The 19,609-nt window shown below is 48.8% G+C and overlaps 1 protein-coding gene across 6 annotated transcripts in view; it reads right to left on the bottom strand.

Annotated features, from left to right (window-relative positions):
• Positions 1-865: 865 nt before the first annotated feature.
• The window catches only part of Tmem229b (transmembrane protein 229B), a gene marked incomplete at its 5' end in the record, with an annotated part of 42,717 nt that continues 23,973 nt past the window's right edge, over positions 866-19,609 (bottom strand). For 2 of the 6 annotated variants that reach the window (NM_001434333.1, NM_001434336.1), the window contains 2 exon segments: positions 866-4,200; positions 14,943-15,123. In NM_001434333.1, coding sequence (NP_001421262.1) covers positions 3,676-4,179 — 504 coding nt within the window. In that variant the 3' untranslated portion in view covers positions 866-3,675. 6 annotated transcript variants of the gene reach the window in all.

Here is a 19,609-nt window from a genome sequence, read left to right on the forward strand (position 1 = left end):
AATTACCTTGCAGGCTTGTTTATACTAACACGCAAATGGTTATTAGGGCGCTCTCGTTTTATAAGGAGACCAGCTATCAAAGAAATAAATACATTTGAGTGAGTATGGGTACAGGAAAAGCAAAGGGCCTTCCCAATGTCTTAAATCACACTGTCATGCTCTGTACCCCGGCTATGGCACAGGGGGATAGCACATTTGGATTTAGCAGATCAGACTGAACAACTTTGTCTCTTTCTGAGGCAGGGTCTCTCCATGTAGCCCTGGCTGTCCTGGAACTCACTCTATAGACCAGGGCCTGAAGGACTTCTCAACTCTCCCTCTTCTTCCGGAAAGCAGGAAAGTAGTCAGGGGTATGGTGTATGGCAGGGGTCAGGCAGAGGACCTGACAGAGCCAAGCTCATGAGGTAGGAAAGGACTGCATTCTCCAAACGCCTTCTTAGTGAATGTAACGTAGGTTTGCTAGGAAGAAGTAGGGAACTGTATCTTCAAGTGTAGTTTTCATGTTATACAAAAGGGGTCTTTTTTTTTCTTCTGAGTACCCATCAAGCCTCCTTCTCTAATCATGGGTCATACCAGGTTTTTGTCAATATGTCTAAAAGCTGCTCATCTCATGAACAAGTGTTCGTAACCCGAATGCTGCTGGGACTCCACGTCTACCTTGGTCTGGGACTGCAGGAGTTAGGGAGCATTGGAGTGGATTCAGGTGATTAGAGAGAGGGAGGGCTGATGGCAGGGCCACACGCCTTCACCACCAGCTATCCTGGTTCAGGAAGGTACGATGTAGAAACTGCCAAGTATGAAGGGCCCAACCTCCAGTAAGCCCTGGGAAAGGGGCCCCACAGTGGAACAGACGGGTCACAGCCAGTCCAGGAACACAAACACCAGTATATTTTATGTGCACAGTTATGAAAAGGGAGAGACAGACTAACGGAGACATAGCAGGCAATGGGCTCACAAATTAGTCACGTGCCTTTCTCAAGAGCTGTCCAGCTGGAAGACAGTCCTAACCAATTCATAGGCCCTGTTACAAAGCCAGGGCCTAAACTCCTCCAGGTAAGGGTGGCTTCAGGGTGGAAGGCACTCCCACTGCCTTACTCACAGTTCAGAGCTGGGCCTCTCACCTGCCTCCTGTGACAACACTTTGCACAGCCCAGAGCTTCATAAATTGATTCTCACATGAACTGACCCACTCAGTAGTCTCCTGGGAGATCCATGAAGAGTGATGGACCAGGACAAAGGGGACTCACAGATGCTCCCTATATATTATTGCTGTGATTAAGCACAGGCCATTGTGACTCTCTGGCATGAGGAGGGGGCAGGGCACTGGAAGCCTAGCAGACATCCAAAGCAACTCAACCATGCAGGGCAGCATACTTACTATCTGAAACTCCTACCTCGGGCTCAGAACATCAGAGGGAGGCTCCATAGACAGCCAGCAGACTCCCCACTGCTCAGAAGGGTTTAATTACCCCCACCTTCAAGCCCCTAAGCACTAAGGGGTTGGATTCCTGAAGAGAGCCAATGAGCAAGAGCTGAAGTCTAGACTACCCTGCAGGTCTGTGGTCAGGCCTTAAGGTAGAGTCTCCTCTGGCTGGGGGTTCTGTGCCTATGAGGGGCCCTAGGAGCAACAGGGACCTAGGGAAGCAGACCACAATGCTGAGTATTTCCAGGCCAGCAGATCTGCTCTGGGAACCTCTCCTGACATGGGATTAATAGCGCTTTGAGAAAAAATGGTACTAGGGGATGCCTGAAGACAACATCTGGAGCGCTGAGACCCAGGGGCCACCCAGTGGCGTTTTCTGGTTGAGAATTGGAGTTTTAATGCTGGGACACCTCAGCCAGCCAATAGATCAGTTGTGATCAGGTGTGAGGTGGCCTGGAGAGGTGTTAGGATTCAGGTAATTAAGATAATATGGAATTGGAGAAAATACGGAACCTTCTCCACTTGTATATGGAAAGCGACCACTCCCATAACCCCCAAGTCTTAGGGCCATAGCAAGTTTCCCTACGACAGAATAGTATCTGGTGATTTGAGAAGCCTACCAAGGGAAACACTTAGCATCTTACCCCAGACAGAGAAAACACAGGGAAAGGATACCACAGAAGGTTATGTCTCCAAGTCTTTCCCCCAGCCTAGGACAGCCCTGCTGCTGGCCCTGGCCTGGTGCTGTCTGCATGGTCCACAGGTGTTACGGTCATTTAAAAATGATCTATAAGAAATAAGGGTTGATTTCAACCTCTGAGAGTCCCAGGGTGGCCTCATGGTATGCTACACTCTCTGATGGTCCCATCTTCTCAAAGAGTTTGGGACAAAAATGAGAAGGGGCCTGGATTTCACCTGTCCACTGCCAGCAATGGACCCATCATGGGGTAAAGTTACAATAACCAAGCTGACAAGGCCCATGAGTGTGACAGAGTTAAGACAACACTGTTTGAGAACAAGCTTATGGGGCCGGCCTGGAGTTGTAGGAAGAGCAGCCCTCAGGGTTGACTGCTGAGCTGAGGCTGTGGTACAACTCATCTCTTTTCCAGGGAAGGGCCTCTAAAGAGCCTCCCGTGGTCTTCTGTATCTGTCTTGTTATCTTTGAATCTCCTCTAGCTCATAGGAAGCCATATTGGCTAGCTGGTGGAAATAATAAACCAGTTTGGGTAAATAGGACCTAGAACTCCACCCTTTATTTCCCACTGTGGATCCACCACACACCTCTGGGCCTCGCTGGACATTGTGGGGGGATATTATGCATTTTCAGTAGGACCTCTGCAGGGAAGGGACACCAGACTATCATCCCTGGGTCAGGAAGACAGGGCGCCCCCAGTCATCAGAGGAAGGTGAAGGGAAGGCTGCAGCAAGGCAGGGGGGGTCCATTTCAGAGCTATGCCTCTGGCCACTGCTGTGTTCTATAGGGAGCTGGGAGAGGGGGAGGCTATGGTGACTGACACAGGAAAGGACTGCCTGCTAGTGGTAAATGTCTTGAACATAAGGGGAAACGCCACCGAACACACGGGGATTGAAACCTCCAAAAGCCCAAGGTTGGTGGGAATCCAGCACCACAGGGGCCCCCAGAAGGCCAAGGGAGCAGCGTGGGGCCCTGGGAGAGGGAGAGGAGCCAAAGGAAGCTTTCCTGGCCTTTGCACAACACCAGTGCCACCATGCAGCCCAATTGGCTACTGGGTCTCTCTCAGGCTGCAGCTCAGAGGCCCCCGGGGAGGTATTGGTTGCAAGCAAGCACCTGAATATTGCCTAATGGAACCAGCCAAAGCCCAGCTGAAGCCAGGGGGCAGGTGAGGTGGTGGCCCCAACAGCAGCCAAGGCCTTCTCAGACCTTGCCTCCCACCTGTAGCCCCGGAGTTCATGTCCCTTAGTTAGGACAGGTCTGCTGCTTCCAAAGTCATCCATCAAAGTCCAATTGTTCGCCACCCAGCCTCCAGCCCCCAGGATGTGTTGAGAGGCATGGATGAGTCTCAAAGTATTTCTGTTGTCTAGACACCCAACTCCCCAACACCCATCCCACTGCCCACCATGTGTGGTTATGTTTGCCCTACTGGGCTAAGACCCAGTTGGGGGCGGGGCTTGTGCTGAACCAAGGGGTAACCCCACCAGCTTGGTCTCTCTCTCTCTCTCTCTGTTCATGGGTTCCTACAAGAGACTTCAGGTCCTCACATTAATCTTCTGACTCAGTCAGTCTTGACGTGGCCATTGGCCAGGGCTGGTGGGCTGGCCGGCTCCCCGGGCTCCGCGTCCTTGTCAAAGCGCAGGCGGAGGGTGTTGCGGATGATAAACTGCTCCATGATGAGGGCCCCGCAGAACCAGGGCACAGCATACTCTAGGGTAATGAGGCCCATGAAATCAAAGTCGAACTGGGAGTAGTCCCAGGGACAGGCGTTGAACTGGCGTAGGATAAAGCCGGTAGTGAACTCCCACAGGTAGGTCCAGAGAGTATAGATGACACAGCGCACCAGAAGAGGGCAGCGGCCTCGCAGGCGCAGGTACATGCGCTCCACGATCAGGATGGAGGTGCCATAGATGAAGAGGGCCCACACGCTGGTGACCCCTGGGAACTTCCAGTTAAAATTCACCACGAACTCCCAGGCCGCTGTGAACATCACCTCGCAGAAGTAGCCATGGATGGCATATAGGTACCAGCGGGACAGCGCTGTCAGGGGCTCCGCAGAAGCCATGGTACCAACTGGGGCCTCCTGCTGGGGATACAGGGAGACAGATGAGGGACCCACCTTGCACCTTTCCCTGCCTCCTGCTTCCTATGGTGAGTGACTGGAGGAAATTTTACGTCGTCCACCTTTCTTCATTCTCATTGGTACCTACCATAGCCCCAATAGACTTTCTTCTGAGAAACTCTATTCAAATACAATGTGGAAATGCCTACTGAATCTCATATTTATGGTTATCTAAAGAGTTAGCTGCCCTGACCCATTGATCTCTTTCTCACCAGACCCACTGAAGACCTTACTTCTTCTTCCCCAACTACTCCAGGTCACTCATATTTCTGAGATCTAATATTCATATTTCTCTCTCTCTCTCTCTCTCTCTCTCTCTCTCTCTCTCTCTCTCTCTCTGTGTGTGTCTGTCTGTCTCCCTCATACACACTATTTTAACAATTTTTAACTGCCACTCTCCCCTCTCCTCCTTCCCCCAGCTCATGGCATTGTTTTAGTCTCTGTAAATTTAACAACATTCATAATTTTTCTCTTAGGCCGACTTAGTGAACTTAGTGTAATATGCTCAAGGTTTATTCCGGTTGCAGCCTGCACCTGAGCAAACCCCTTCTTTTCAAAGATGGAAGGACTTCCAGTGAATGGAACATTGTCTCTCCACTGTTCACAGACACCAGGTGACTTCCACTTTTGAACAGTGCTGTCACACACAGGCGAACAAGCGTCTGTTCAAGGCCCTCCCCCAGCTCCTTTGGGTCTATACCTGGAAGTAGAATTGTTAGGCGACTTTGTTGTCTTTCTGAACAGCCACAGTACTGGGTTGGACAGCACTCACATGATAACTCCGTCCTAGGGGATCTGACATTCTTCTCTGGCCTCCGTGGGCACCACACACATGTGGTGCACATACATATGTGCATGCAAGCAAAACACCAATGTACATAAAAAGTAAATCCTCAAAAGCCGTGGCGATGTTTTATACCCCTCACAGCCTTGGCAGAACATGTACACACTCCAGCTTCTCTGTGTCCCTGTCAGCATTTGGGCTTTGTTTTCCTCAGAACGGCTGTCCGAGACTAGAAACCTAAATATGATATCATTGTGGTCACATTTTATTTTTAACTGCGACAGTAGATGGGGTTTGGCTAGCTCTTCTTTCCTCCTCTCTCAAACGCCACCACCGGTCTTCAAGCCTGGCTCCCCTCCCATCATGCTTCCTCGTCTGGCTCTTAGGCCTCTGTCTTTCTTCTAGCTCTCTATTTAAAGGGTCTGGACCACTGTGGCAACTAGAAGAAGCCGCTGTCTATTTACTTTTTGATGCTTGAGCCCTTGAGATTCCACAGGCTCTCCAACTTCTGAGCGAACTCTTTTTGAGAGTGTGGCTGTTTAACAGTGCTGTTATCCAACTATGGCCCCAGGCCTCTCCTCTGTAAGCATCTAGACAATACAATCTTGTTTATGCAGAGGGTAGTGTGGGAGGGCTTGTGATTTATCAAGAATTAAGAAGTTTTGTCAGCTACTGTGGCCACCTGGCCACGGTACCAAACCTCTCTCCCAGGTAGGACAAGGGATGGAGTTTATCAAGGTGGCACCTGCTGTTTGCCCAGCTGAGAATCCTAATGCCATCTTTTAGCCACACAGCCTCATTGCTGTGATACTTGCCCACCCTTGTGCCTCAACTATATTTTTAAAACACTGGCTCTTAATTGAAACTCATATGAAGCCAAGTGTGGCTGTATGTGTCTGTGACCTTAGTACTTGGAAGTCTGAGACAGGAAGGCTGCAAGTTCCAGCCTGGGAGACATGGCAAGACTCTGTATCAAAACAAAAACAGAAATGGGGGGTGGTAGGGTTTGCCTATCATGCAGAGGCCCTGTATTTAATCCCCAGCACTGTGTAAACCAGACATGGCAGTACAACACTTAGGAGTTGAGGAGTTGAGGAGTAGAGGCAAGGAGGATCAGAATTTCATTCTTTTTTTTTTTTCTTTTTTCTTTTTTTTCGGAGCTGGGGACAGAATTTCATTCTTAACTACATAGTGAATTCTGGTCTAGCCTGAGCTGCAAGAGATCTGAGAGAGCATGGGTAGAGGTGAAGAGAGAGTAGACAGGGGAGAAAGGAAAGAGAGAGGGAGGGAGGGAGTTTTGCTCCTATTTTATATATATGAGATGGGGAAGGAAATATTATGGACCCCACACCCAAACCTGCTCTTGATTCCACTCCAGACTCTGCATAGCTCTGTATGCCTCCAAGGGCTCCCCCTTTCCTAATGAAACATGATAGCATCCTTGGCCTGACATTCAGGGCCCCAAATATACCTCCTCCACCTCATTCTCAGGACTCCCTTCCTGGATCGTGATTATTCTGTTTGGTATGCCTTCTCACACTGGCACCAGCACAGCCCCCTTGTCTGGGTGACTGTTAGAGCAAATGTCTCTTCTCTCAGGCCACCAATCCTCTTCCTCCTCTGAGTTTCCACAGCACCCTACCCTCTGATGCCAATTATTTTGTTCAGTTCTATTTTCAGTCCCAAGCCAGACCTTATGCTCTTGGCTCTCAAAGCCTAGACATCTTCCTTCAGCGATACAACTAGATTCCTTCTCCTTCCTGGATACCTCTTGGTACCACAAGCTCCTTCCCAAATCAATTCCGTATCTTTACCCAAAACCGGTTTCTTTCCTTTGCCTGCTCCTGACAGATGGCACCACTAAGCAACCAGTAAGAATCAAGAGGCCCTGCTACCTTAACCTGAGTTTCTGAGTGTCAGGACCTGTGTGTAGGGTTCACTGTCACAACCCTGTGTGCATACAGGACTGCATTCAGCAGAGGGTTGAGGGTAGCTCTCGATCTTTAGCAAATGTCACCAAGCATACCATCCCCAAACCATATCCTAAACCATCTGTCATTTCCTATAGCTCAGGCACATCTGCGGGTCTGAAGATCTCAGCTGGCCTAAGTCACAAGGCTGTGAGTCATCTGAGGCTCTGTTCTGTGCTCAGCTGGGGAGGCAAAACTGGGGTCACTCCGCTCCATCGGTTTCTCATCTTCCTCTTGGGACTCGGCGGACGAGTACTGATCTCAGGGTAAGCTTGTAAGTCACCAGCCCACCACCAAACCAGCCCCACCACACAAGTGTTTTTTTTTCACCCTGGACAAGAGAGAGAAAGAAGGGAAGGAGACCACTGTTAATGGTCCAGGAGTACGGTTAAAGAGAAGGAATAACTTCTAATGTCCTGGGGTAAGCTAGGTTAGCCATGGTTGATTTACACGCATTGCGTACCTCAAGATATTGAGTTGGGAGGATTCTGAGTGTTCTCAAAAAATGACTCATGTCTCAGGTGACAGTACCAATATCCTGATCTGATTAAACACTGTGACCACGCCGGGAAAGATCGCACTGCATATCCTAAGTACTGACAATTACTAGGAGTGCATTAAACAGTTTTGTGTGTGGCAGGGCCTGGCATACCCAAGTTTGGCTCTTGAATTCACTACGTAGCCAAAAGTAACCTTGAACGTCTGATCCTCTTGCTTCTACCTACCGAGTGCTAGGATTACAGGCACGCAGCAATGCGGCCCTGCACAGTGCATGCTTGTGCAGCGGGAGTCCAACCCACGGCTTCCTGCATGCGAGACAAGTACTCAACCAACTGAGTCCATCTCCGGCCCCGTTTAAGATGTTTTTCATGTTAAAATTATTTAAGTTCTTTTCAATAGATTAAAAAGGCACCCCCCCCCCGGCATTGCTTTTTAAAGCCCTTCCTAAGGCAAGTCTTTGAATATCTCATTGGTCAAGGTAAGTCGCATGGCAAAGCCCTGGACTTTACACCGTCAAACTCCCCTGGGAACCCGTCCCTGTGTTACCACTGTTCAGGTTTGACCATATCTCACCAGGCAGCTCTAAAAGTCTTCCAGCCTTGCCTCGCCTGCTTACAGTTCAAGTCCATAACCAAAGTGTACAGAGAGGGCGATCTTTCTAAAATGCCAGTCTGATGTTTCTCCCCATTAAAAGCCCATTAGTGGATCTTCAACATCAGCATCCCTCAGAGAAAGCTGGCTATGTCCTCCCGGGCTCAGCTCTACCTCTGAGTCCCAGCCAGCTCTATGCTTTGGCTCCCAGCATCTCTGGCTGTCTTTGCTGGGATGATGCCCTTTTCCATTTGCTGCTTATGAACCGCTTTACCCCCATGCCTATCTGACACAGTCCATGACCCTGCAAATCCTACAATATTCAAGAGCCGTCTACTGCCCCCTGTGCTACCTCCACTCACCCTGCTCATCGGCTACAACAGTCAACCCTCGCTTTGCTACAATTTGTCCTGAGGCTAACCCCAGTAACCATCTGAGGGACATCTCACACAACGTGAAGAGAGAGATGTCAGGACTTGAAGCTTTGTTTTTGCTAAGGTGCATACTACCCCTATGAATGTGCAAAACATTTGGCCACCAATTGTCTCTGGGTGCGACTGTGGTTCTTCATTACATTTTTCTGTATATTTTAAACTTAACAAACAAGTGGACCCAAGGAAACCTGAAGACACGCAAAACTGATGATGTGGGTTTTGCCTTCTGTGCTATCCTCAACACACTTCACAAATTAGGTGTGGACGAAATAGACTGACTGACCTCAGACTCCTGCCTGATCTCCCAGAGCTGTAGCTTGGCAAGCTACCTCACTCCACCCAGCCTCAGCTTCCTTTTACATGAACTGGGAAGGATAGACTATCAATCACAGTTGTGGTGTAGATGGATTATCTGCCTACTTCTAAGTACTACAGTAAGGGCTAGAGAAATGACTCAGGTCGAGATCATTCGTTGTTCTTACAGAGGACTAGGGTTCAGTACCCAGCAGCCACATGGCAGCTCATAACTGATTGTAACTCAAATTCCAAGGGCTCCAATGTTCTCTTCTGGCCCCTGTGGTAACTACATGCACATGGTATACTTACACACATTCAGGCACACACACACACACACACACACACACACACACACTAAAAATATTAAAAACAAAACACACACAAATAATTCTGCAAGGATCCTGTCCTTTCTGGTATAGCTTCTGCTGCTACTAGGGTCACCTCGCACTTCAGGCAGGGTCACTATGTCCCTGTCCTAGCCAGCTTACTGGCACCTTTCCCTGCTAAGCAGGCTTACAGGACATCAAGCCACAGGACCAGGAAACCCTGTGAGACAATGGTGCCACACATATAGCCTGGGAGAACCAATGTGAGGTCCCTGCTTCCCTGTGACTGCCCACAGATGGATTAAAAGGAAAGGGTCAGGCCTGAGGGTCAGGCTTGAAAACAGAACAGAATAGAAGAGCAAATATCCCCAGGCACAGCCTTGCAAAGGTCCACTGTTTTGAAATTTTTCTTCACAGACCAAGAGAGAACAGACTTGGGTGATGGGGAAATGCAGGGGGTGGGGCATGGAGCCTGGGAGGAGGGAATACCGATAGGTTTATGGCGGGGGTGGCCCAGGTGAAGAATTTTAAGACTACTGAGCCTCCTAACATGATCCAGGTCCCTTTGAACTTAGGTTTGTCCACTTGTCCTGCACTCAAGCCCCTATGCAGGGGATCCTAAGATAGGGAGTATCCCACTCAAGTGATTTCCCCTGCAGCAGCTCGACGTGACTATGTGGATCTCCTTATACAACCTCCGTGTGTGTGTGTGTGTGTGTGTACATGTGTATGTTCATGTAGTTTGTGTAAGTGCATGTGTGTACATGTGTGTGTACACATGTTTATGTGTATGTAGTTTCTATGAGTGCATGTGTGCACCTGTGGGGTGGGTGGAGGCTGGGGCTCAAACCCAGGACCTTTTACATGCTAGGCAAATGTCCTGCTACTGAGCTCCTTCCCTAACCCACTCCTTCCCTTCTTCAGGTTGACTTTAAATCCTGCTCTACTTGTCTCTGATCTCCTCTTCCTGGAATAGCCAAAAAGGTTTTCTCAGCTGAGAACCATTGCCTCCAGCTTTCCCAGGTATCTGGGGAGAGCTGGACTTCAAAACTTCAGCAGCAGAAGCAAGATGGAAGGCATACATGTCTAAGGGAGAGAGAACATAGGACAGAAGGGGACCAACTCAGAAAATAGGGGGAGGACAGAACAGGGACAGAGGGAGCCAGCCGCAGGCATGGTTCCATTTCTAGACAGCAGAAAGTGCTTGGGAGGCTAGGTCAGACCTTGTTCAAGGAATCGTGGCAGGAGAACAAAGCTGGTTCACGCAGGATAAATGTGGCCAACTGAAAGATCTGCTGGGGCAGTCTTTGGGGGGCTGCAGCTTTGTGTGGTGGGAGGTGATCAGATGAAAGGTAGGGTACTGACAAGAACACTTCAGAACGTCACACCCAACTCCCATCTTTAGTTACCGTAGGTGCTGTGTCTGAATTTACATCTACGTTGGGCTCATCCCATCCTCTACTGAGCCCAGCAGGCCCACTTCTTGTTGTATCCAGCTTCCTTACCCTTGTGCCTTTTCCAATAATCCCCTGCTCAGCTCTGGAATCAGCCCTGGGAAAGTCTACAGCAGGGGTCAGCAGCTCCAAGGATGATGGCCTCTAAAGATGGGACAGTCCAAGAAAACATTTATGGTGACATAGAGGAGAGTGTGGATTGGAAGCATGGGAAAAAAGGCATTTGGAGAGTGTGGATTATTTTACTCTGCTCACACTTGGAGAAAGAATACAGTGTCCCTCAGAAGGATCAAAACTCCAGGGATTTGTCAATATGAGGGAACGGATGGTAGGGACAAGGAAGCTGGCTTCTTGCATCCAGTCCCTAGGGATATCTCACCTGAAGCTCTCAGAGTATGCTGAGCTCTGTCACAGGGTAGGATCACACAGAAGCAGTGGAGACAGGTGAAATCAGTCTTAATGGACCAGGATAAACCTGGCAGTGGTGGTGCCTGCCTTTAATCCCAGCACTTGGGAAGCAGATGTCTATGAGTTCAAGACCAGCCTGGTCTACAGAGTGAGTTCCAGTGAAACCCTGCCTCAAAAAACCAAAGAGGGAAGTAGGAGAGAGAGAGAGAGAGAGAGAGAGAGAGAGAGAGAGAGAGAGAGAGAGAGAGAGAGAGAGAGAGAGAGAGAGGTAGATCAGGATAGACAAAGCCAGCTGGAATGGCTTTGGTTTTGCCTTAAATTCTGATCCTGCTCTAGGAAGCTAAGATTCTGTAACACAACAGCTCTGAGGATTTTGCCCAGGGGAGCATCATGCTAGGCTTGGCATCCTGTTCTCTTTCCAAGCTTACTCCTCACCCCAGGCACCCAAATCATCACTAACCCATGCTCTAAGAAGCCACACCACCCATCTAGGAGGTTTTTGGGGCAAGACAGGAAAGACCTTGAGTCTTATCCCTAACAGGATTGGGCTGAGGAATCAATGGGGGTTGGGGGTGGTGATCATTATTGCCAGACCTCAAATGACCCTGGGTTTCCCTTGTCATCAGGGTAGAGGGAGGAAAACAGAAATGGTTCAAGGGAATGGTCCAAGGGAGGCTGGTTCCTGTGGCCAGTGGCTAACTCAGATGCTACCAACTTTCTCTTGCCAGGTCCCTAGTGTCACACTGAAGGCCCTGATGAGGTAGTCACCCTACATCTTGAGTGACAATAATAACCTTTCCTCATCACTTTCCGTGTTTTAACTCAGAGAATTCTGAAGCCCATTTTACAGAGAGAAAAATGGGGCAGAAAAAGCTACATAATTAGCCTATGTTCTTATAGATCTAAATGGCTGAGCTAGGAATTAGATCCTCATGAGCCTGGCTCCAGAGTCATCACCCCTGATTAGCACCCTGTACTGGTCCAAAAGCCACCTACATGCTCCTCTGAGATACCACAAATTCCAAGGTGCTGTCTCTAGATACTGAGATGATATCTGGAGTAATAAGATTGGTGAAATGGTTGTGTACTTTCTCACTGGGCCACCTACCAAGCTCACCACTAAGTGTTCGACATAGCAGGCTCCTAGCCTATTTCTCAGACCAAATTCTGGCAGGAGCCACATAGAAGTATTCCAAGGTCAAAGCTGAGCCTCACGGCTACGGCCACCCTTCTGAGCTTCAAGTCATGAGCCATTTAAAGACCATTTGCCAGGGCACACATTACCCAGTACCTTCCTAAGTGCCAACCCACCCCGATGTGGAAATCTGAGACAGCTCAGCCAAGAGCAGTGGCCTGTGTACAGGATGTCCAGAGGGGCCATCTGTCCAGAGTGGCAACAGCCAGGGTGTCAGAAACAACTATCCCACCCCAGACATTGGAAGGACTCAGACTAAAAGATGGAAAGGACTCTCATTCCAGAAGGAACGGATGAAGGGGAACGGACTCTGTCCGAGCTTGGGAAGCAATGGGTGACCTGCAGCTGAGGGCACGGGCTAGGCATTCTGTGCGTTGACTAGAATGCTCTTCTGGGACCTCCATGTGGCCATCTCTCTGCTGTCACTCAGGTCTCAACTTGGCTCTCACCCTTCTGAGACCTACCTGTCCCTACATCAAAGGTGGATGTTTTGTTACTCAAACCATCCCACGCTACCTTCTCTGTAACATCTTCCAATAGTTTACTGCTGTTTATGGTCTTTCTCCTACTGCCATGAGAACTCTGTAAGGTGTGAGACTCAGTCTTTTCTTCACTGATTCCTGGCAATAGTGCCTAATGATGAATGCATAGGTGGGTGGGTGGGTGAGTCGACTGATAGATGGGCCTTAAACACAATGGCAATAAAGAGCTAGCTGACTCAGTCTTTCTCTTCTCTTCTCTTTGGGAAAGATTGCCTTTTAAGAGGTTTTAATTCTAAACTTTAAAAATATCTTTATTGTTTAATTTCAATTACTAAAATAACACATGCTCACAGCTAAAATTTAAATATTATAGGAAGGAATGTTTTAGCAAACAAAAGTTCCCCACCCCACCGTTCTTAGAGAAAGTCACTATTAATGGTGCCTTCTTACAGACACTCTGCTTAAACTGCTGTAGAAGAAGCCTACTCTGGCGCCACAGAAAGGAAGAGCGCTCTTAAGGAGACTTAGGACACAGAGCCAGCATCTCTTCCTCTTTGCTGTCTGCCCACAGGTGCACAGGAAGTCACTGGGACCTGCACTCTCACTTTCTGTTTTCACTTACACTGAGACTGTCTTTTCCAAGTCCTACAGCCTGTGTGCTCATCCTTATAATAGCTATACAATGTCCCACCAAGTGGAAAACTATAATTTACTTGACTAAGATATTCAACAAAGGTAATAATTGTTTTCCATTTCCCCTATTGCAGAGAACAGCACAGAAATACCTTCCATGCCTGTAACAAAAGAAATATAGCCATTTTCCTCTTTGAGATTATTTCATGATAAAACATTCATCTATCCCTTCCCCCTTCTTCCCTCCCATCCCCCTCTCCCTCTCTTCCTTCCTTCCACCATTTTTGTTTGTTTGAGACAGAGTCATTGATCCAAGGATGGCCTTAAACTACTGATCCTCCTGCCTCTCAATTAAAGACGTGCACCTCCACATTGAGCTTGCTCGTTTGCTAGTTTTCTTTCTTTCCTTCCTTCCTGCCTTCTCTCCCCTTTCCCATCCCAAACTGGAGAAGCCCAGGCTTACCTCTATCTAGATATCCATCTGTCTCTGCTTTCCATGTGGGGAGGTTACAGGCATGTGCTCCTATGGCCAGCATGAAAGATCTCTTCATGGTAATTCTAGCAGTGGAACTATTTCTTCAGACTAACAGTGTAGATTGCTATGAGAAGCTGTGCCGTGTGATGGCTAGGTCTCACATCTAGGTCACTACATCCTACAGTGACCTTCACGAACCTCTTCTTCCTCCTTCCAGGCCCCCTTCAAATCCAGGCCCACTTACTCTACTCTGGTTGCAAATCAAAAGCGTGTCCTGAAATGACCTGTTAGTAGCACATGACTTTGCAAGCCTAAGTGGACTGATGATAAATAGATTGTGACCCTCGGCTAGAAGAGTCAAGATCTATCTACAGCTGAGAAATAACCCAGTTACCTGCCTCCCACTTTCTGCATGCACCAGTATAGAATCAACCCTGGGCTCCAAGGGACCAGCCCACAAGCTTCTTAGAAGCCATCCAATCAAAATGGTCTCAGTGCCAAGACAGCCTTAGTGCCAAACCTACCCTAACTTTCTGGAGCTTCCTTCTTTCTGATCCCACCATTGTATTGTCTGCTCTGCACTGACATAATGGTCTTTGGGCCTCAGGGGCTAGGGAAAGCATCCAATTGCCATTCTTTAAGGTATCATCAAGGAAAAGCCAGAAGCAGAGAATGGGATATAGGCCGGATGAAAACAGGAATGCTCTGTAGTCAAGGCCTTTCACCCTATGTAGCTTGTCTGGACTGAGGAGCCCAACTCCTGGAGGCCCAGTACACTAACTGTTCATACTATGGGGTAGAATTCAGAGTCTAGGTAAGTCCTAGCCCCCACTGCTTGGATGGGAAGCATCCAGGAACATCTTGAGGAGACAGAACATGGGAAGACACCCTAAGTGTCTCCTAGGTGTCTAGCTTTATGCTGGTCAGCCAATCTTGGTCTGGCCCAGTTTTAGCAGTCGTAAGATGGCTCCAACAGGGGCATAGCCTGAAACTGCTCAGCACTCCCGTCCCGTTTCAGAACTGTAACCTGTGACGAGCCCTTGGACAGGAAGCAAGCTGAGAACTTGAACCCCGACACCTGTGCCCATGCTGGTGAGGTGCCAAATGGGAAGGCAGACTGGGTCAGTGATCCCCTACATGTCTGGGGCATACTCACTTGTCACAGTCTTGACTGCGTGGCTGGGAACAGACATCAGGATCACTGTGCAGTTGTGTCCCTGTTTAACCTTGTCTTGGTATCAGACTGGACCTTGGCGCCATTCTTAGCTATGCAGACAAGCATTCACCCCAGTGCTCAGTTAATTCTTGGCTGGCAGAAGGATGGCTTTCATGTGTCTCTGGGAATAAAAGAGGAGGCCTTTAGATTAATCCACCCCCAGTTCTGAGCAACCAGGCCAACCAAAAGGCAGATCTAAGGCCAAGTACTCAGCAACAGGCCACCAAGGTTCCTCTCCTAGAACCTGACATCTCTCTGCTCAGGGCAGTTGATTCAGACATCAGAGGCTGGGGTGATTCCCAGGTGATCATCTTGCAGGGTTAGTTAAGACTTAGGGCCCTTTTGTACCACGCATGAATGCACACTTTGAAACCTGAAAGGAAATATAATTTTAGACTCCAGCTCCATTCTCCCCTTTAAAGCACACTCTGCCAAGCAGTGGGGACATCTACTTGCAAGGGGTAATCAAGAACCTAATGGAGGGCAGGCAGTACAGGTTAGAACACTGGTTCTCAACCATCCTAATTCTGCCACCCTTTAATAATACATCCCTCATGTTGTGCTGACTCCCCCTGCCCCCCCCCACACACACCATAAAATTATTCCGTTGCTACTTCAAACTGTTTGCTGCTGTTAGGAATCATAATGTAAATATCTGTGTTTTCTGGTGGTCTTTTGGGGGTTGCAACCCACAGGTTGAGAACTGCTGATTTAGAGACCTAAGTATACCACACAAGGACAAGCAGGAAAGCAGAGAGCATGCTAAGCCTCCCTGAACCTGAGCTGAGCCTGGTGGTGTGCCCCTTTAATCTCAGCACTCAGGAGATTTAGGCCGAAGAAAGTCCCCAAGGCAGATGTAAGCCAGGGCTACATAGTGAGACCATGTCCAAGAAACAAACAGAACAACATCAACAACAAACAAACCCCAAATCTTATCTGTAACCCATCACTGCAATACTTACCGTATTAATACTACTGGTCCTTTAAGAGTAGGGTTGGCAACTGGCTTACAGTTGATATAAATCTTACATCATAAGGCCTTTTGCCACATACATTCTCTCAATAGTATCACGAGGACATTTTTTCCCTTCCTTTTACAACACTGGGGATTGGACCCAGGACTTGGCATACGCTAGACAAGGGCCTGACCACTGAGTTATACCCCCAGATCTTTAAAAATTATATATCTCTAGTAAGATACATACAATTGTCCTACCTCACAGGAGATAGAACCACAGCCTGGCTATCAAGACTAGTAAGATTTGATGCTTTTTTTTTTCAGGAATAATGAAATTAAATAAAGTACCAGAGCTCCTGTCAGACTTCCCTTAACACAGTGCCTTCTGCGCAGGTCCCCAGATGGGACTTTGCCCAGCACAGGGGGGCAGGGTGAGAGGTGGCACCATCACCCCCACAGATGGGTAGAACACAGAGATACCAGCCTGTGCTGATGATACTCTGGAATCATCTTCCTCCCTCCCAGAGGCTCTGAGTGGCAGCAGATAATCTCCCATTATTATCTAAACTAACAACTGGAAGAGCAGAGAACTGACAGAAAGTTTGAGGGTAGGGTCCAGAAAATGTACCCTGCCAAGATTGCTTTAGAGGCTCACCTGGCCCCATGTCTGCCCCCAGAACTCTGCACAGAGAAAACAAAGGTACATGCTGCGCCTGTGGAGGCTGCTGGGTTCAGGCTTGCCCATCTCCCAATTCCTCCATAAACAGGAACCTCAGCCCTCACTCACCTGTCGTCTTCCTCCCCTCGCCTAGCCTGCCTGATGGGGTGGGGAGCAGGGCAAAGGTTGGCTTGGCACCTACCTATCGCCTTGATGAAAGAGTCTTAATGAAGCATGTTCCATACCCTCCACCATTTGCACCGCCATGACATATGGTTTGGAAAGTTCAATCCCACCCATGGGCACTTCCTTTTTCCTGGGGCCTAGGCAAGCCACAGCAACAGCACAAGTCAAAACAGAAACAGAAACCAAAAACCACATCCTGCTTGTTCAGCCTGGTGCTACAGCACCCGATGGCCATCTGCTACAGGCTGAGATCCTATGCTAGGCAAGGACACCACTCTGGGGTGGTCAAAACGGCTCTCTGGGAACCAGCTGGACACTTCCTGCTTCTTGTCTGCTTGCCAGCCTCTTCTCAGGGGTGGATGAGATGCAATGGTCGGTCACCAGGGTGGAGTCTGGAGGGGGGTGGGGTGGGGGTCCCACCTTTCCCTGCAAGTGCACAAGCTGTCCCCAGATCTTTCTTACATTCTAGCCTTCAAGAGCAGGATCCACACCTTTAATCCCAGAACTATAGGAGGCAGAGACCGGCAGATCTTTGTGAATTGGAGGCCAGCATAGTCTACAGAGTAAGTTCCAGGACAGCCAAGACTACATAGAGAAACCCTGTCTTGAAAAACAACCAATCAACCAACCAACCACCACCACCACCATCACCACTACCACCACCAACAACCACAAAAACAAAGAGCATGATTCTGGGGACAGAAACTATAAGGCTCTTAGGTGGTTCATACAGCCTGAGTCAGAAGCCTGTGAGCGTGTGAATGTATCAGGAGCCCTCGCAGCAGCTAACGCACAGGCGAAGCTGGGCCTACTCAAGCTTATCAATTCTCAAGATTCTTTTAGGACACCTGCGGAGCAGGGAGGGCTTAGACACCATCTATCCTGGGTAGGTGGCAGTGGTGACAGATACTAAGGCTTAGGACATTAAGAGATTTGGTCAAATCTATGTATCTGATGAAACCCCAGGCCTGAGGCACCTCACTCCTTGGAAGCCCTGAGGATGGAAGGCTCAGTGACTATGTCTCAGTTTCAATCCCTGTCTCCTCCAGCCCTCCTCTGTGGTGTACCTACTCCAACTCTTCCTACTTGGCTGCTTGGAGAGGCCACTGCACCCCTGGGCCATCCCAGCAGTTCTAGTTCCATGAGACTTTAACTGTATTTCCATAAAATATGTTATCCCATCTGTAAATAACCTCACATGTGTGCATTTCACACCGGATGAGTTCCTGGAGACCACAGGTCTTCTATTGGACAGCGGAACGAGCAGAATAGAGAAGGATCCAGCTAATTCTTGGCTGAAGGAGTCACCCAGCTTGCTATTAACCAAAGCTAGCAATGCCTGGAGTTTGTCTCTTGCTGGTAAGCACCATCAAGGGGTCTACAGGTCCGTCTCTGTGGATGAGAGGAAAGAAGGGGGTGCTCCCCCCTCTTCCTTCTCTAAGCACCAGCACAGACTGAAAGGGGGTGGCATGGGTCTGGAGATACAAAAGACCTGTCTGAAGGCCCACAGGGAGAGTGAGGCTGGAAACAGAGTGTCCCACGCAGGCATCCCTGGGGACACTGCAGGCTCCTACATAGCAGAGGTCCAGGTAGGTTCAGGTCAGAGAAAAACAAAACTCATTTTGTTATTTCTACAATGTGCAGGGGCAGCCAGTTCTCCTGAGGAGGATTCATTTCCCAAAGAGGTTTAAGCAGCAGCTGCTGGCAGGAATGTCCCCTGCGTCATTTTCTCTCCTCTGTAACTATTTAGGGTAAGCTGGGCTTGCAGGATTCAGTCTGCTTCTCGGACTAGAATCCAAATCCTCTCACCTACTCCATCTCTGTAGCCTGGGACCTAAGGAGGGAGCCAGAGAGGGTTTGCAACAACACCCTTTCATTTGATGGCCTCCCTCCCCAGAAATCCCCCAATCTCTCAGGAAATAGGAAAGATCACACATTCAAACTGCACTTGGCATTAGCCTATAATCCCAGCACTCAGGAGGTGGAGGCAGGAGGATCAGGAGTTCAAAGCTAGCTTCAGCTACTTATGAAGTTCTACATGAGACCTTGTCTAGCAACAACAAGGACAACACAGCAATAACAAAGTCCATTGACAAAAAATATGATGGTTCACCAAAACAAACAAAACACACTGTCACAATCAAGTACTTAGTACTTCCCTAACCACACACACACACACACACACACACACACACTCACACACAAGCACTCACACACACAAAGAGACACACACATACTCACACACAAGCACTCACAAACACACACACACACATAAACACACACACACATACTCACACACACACCAGAGAGAGAGAGAGAGAGAGAGAGAGAGAGAGAGAGAGAGAGAGAGAGATCCATTTCTTGACGATACGAATGGCTTATCCTAACAGTTTTAAAATCTGACATTCTACCCAGGACAGTGCCAGTTTCTCCCAGAAGTGTGAGGGCTCCCTACCTCAGATACCAATAACAAACCAGTTTTCACCCACACTTCTGACCACTGACTATAAGCCATTATTTCCAGACCCTCTGTCTCCATAGATTGATCCCTCATAGAACTCACAGAAACACATACCTTGACTAGGGCACCTGGATGAAGAGGAAAAGGGAGCAAGGTAGAGATGGTGGGTTTCACAATCAGTCCCCACTCAGCAACTGGGAGCACAGCACACATTGATAAGACTGTTGAGGGGTTTTATACTCTGAGAGGTTAATACAAGGGGCTAGAAGGTCCACCCCTCTAATCCCTTATCACAGGGTGTTCTGGTGACTGGCCAGGGCCCCACCCTGAGTACTCCATTAGTG

This window comes from Rattus norvegicus, chromosome 6, assembly GCF_021556685.1.
Source record: "Rattus norvegicus strain SHRSP/BbbUtx chromosome 6, alternate assembly SHRSP_T2T, whole genome shotgun sequence".
NCBI classification, from domain to species: Eukaryota; Metazoa; Chordata; class Mammalia; order Rodentia; family Muridae; genus Rattus; species Rattus norvegicus.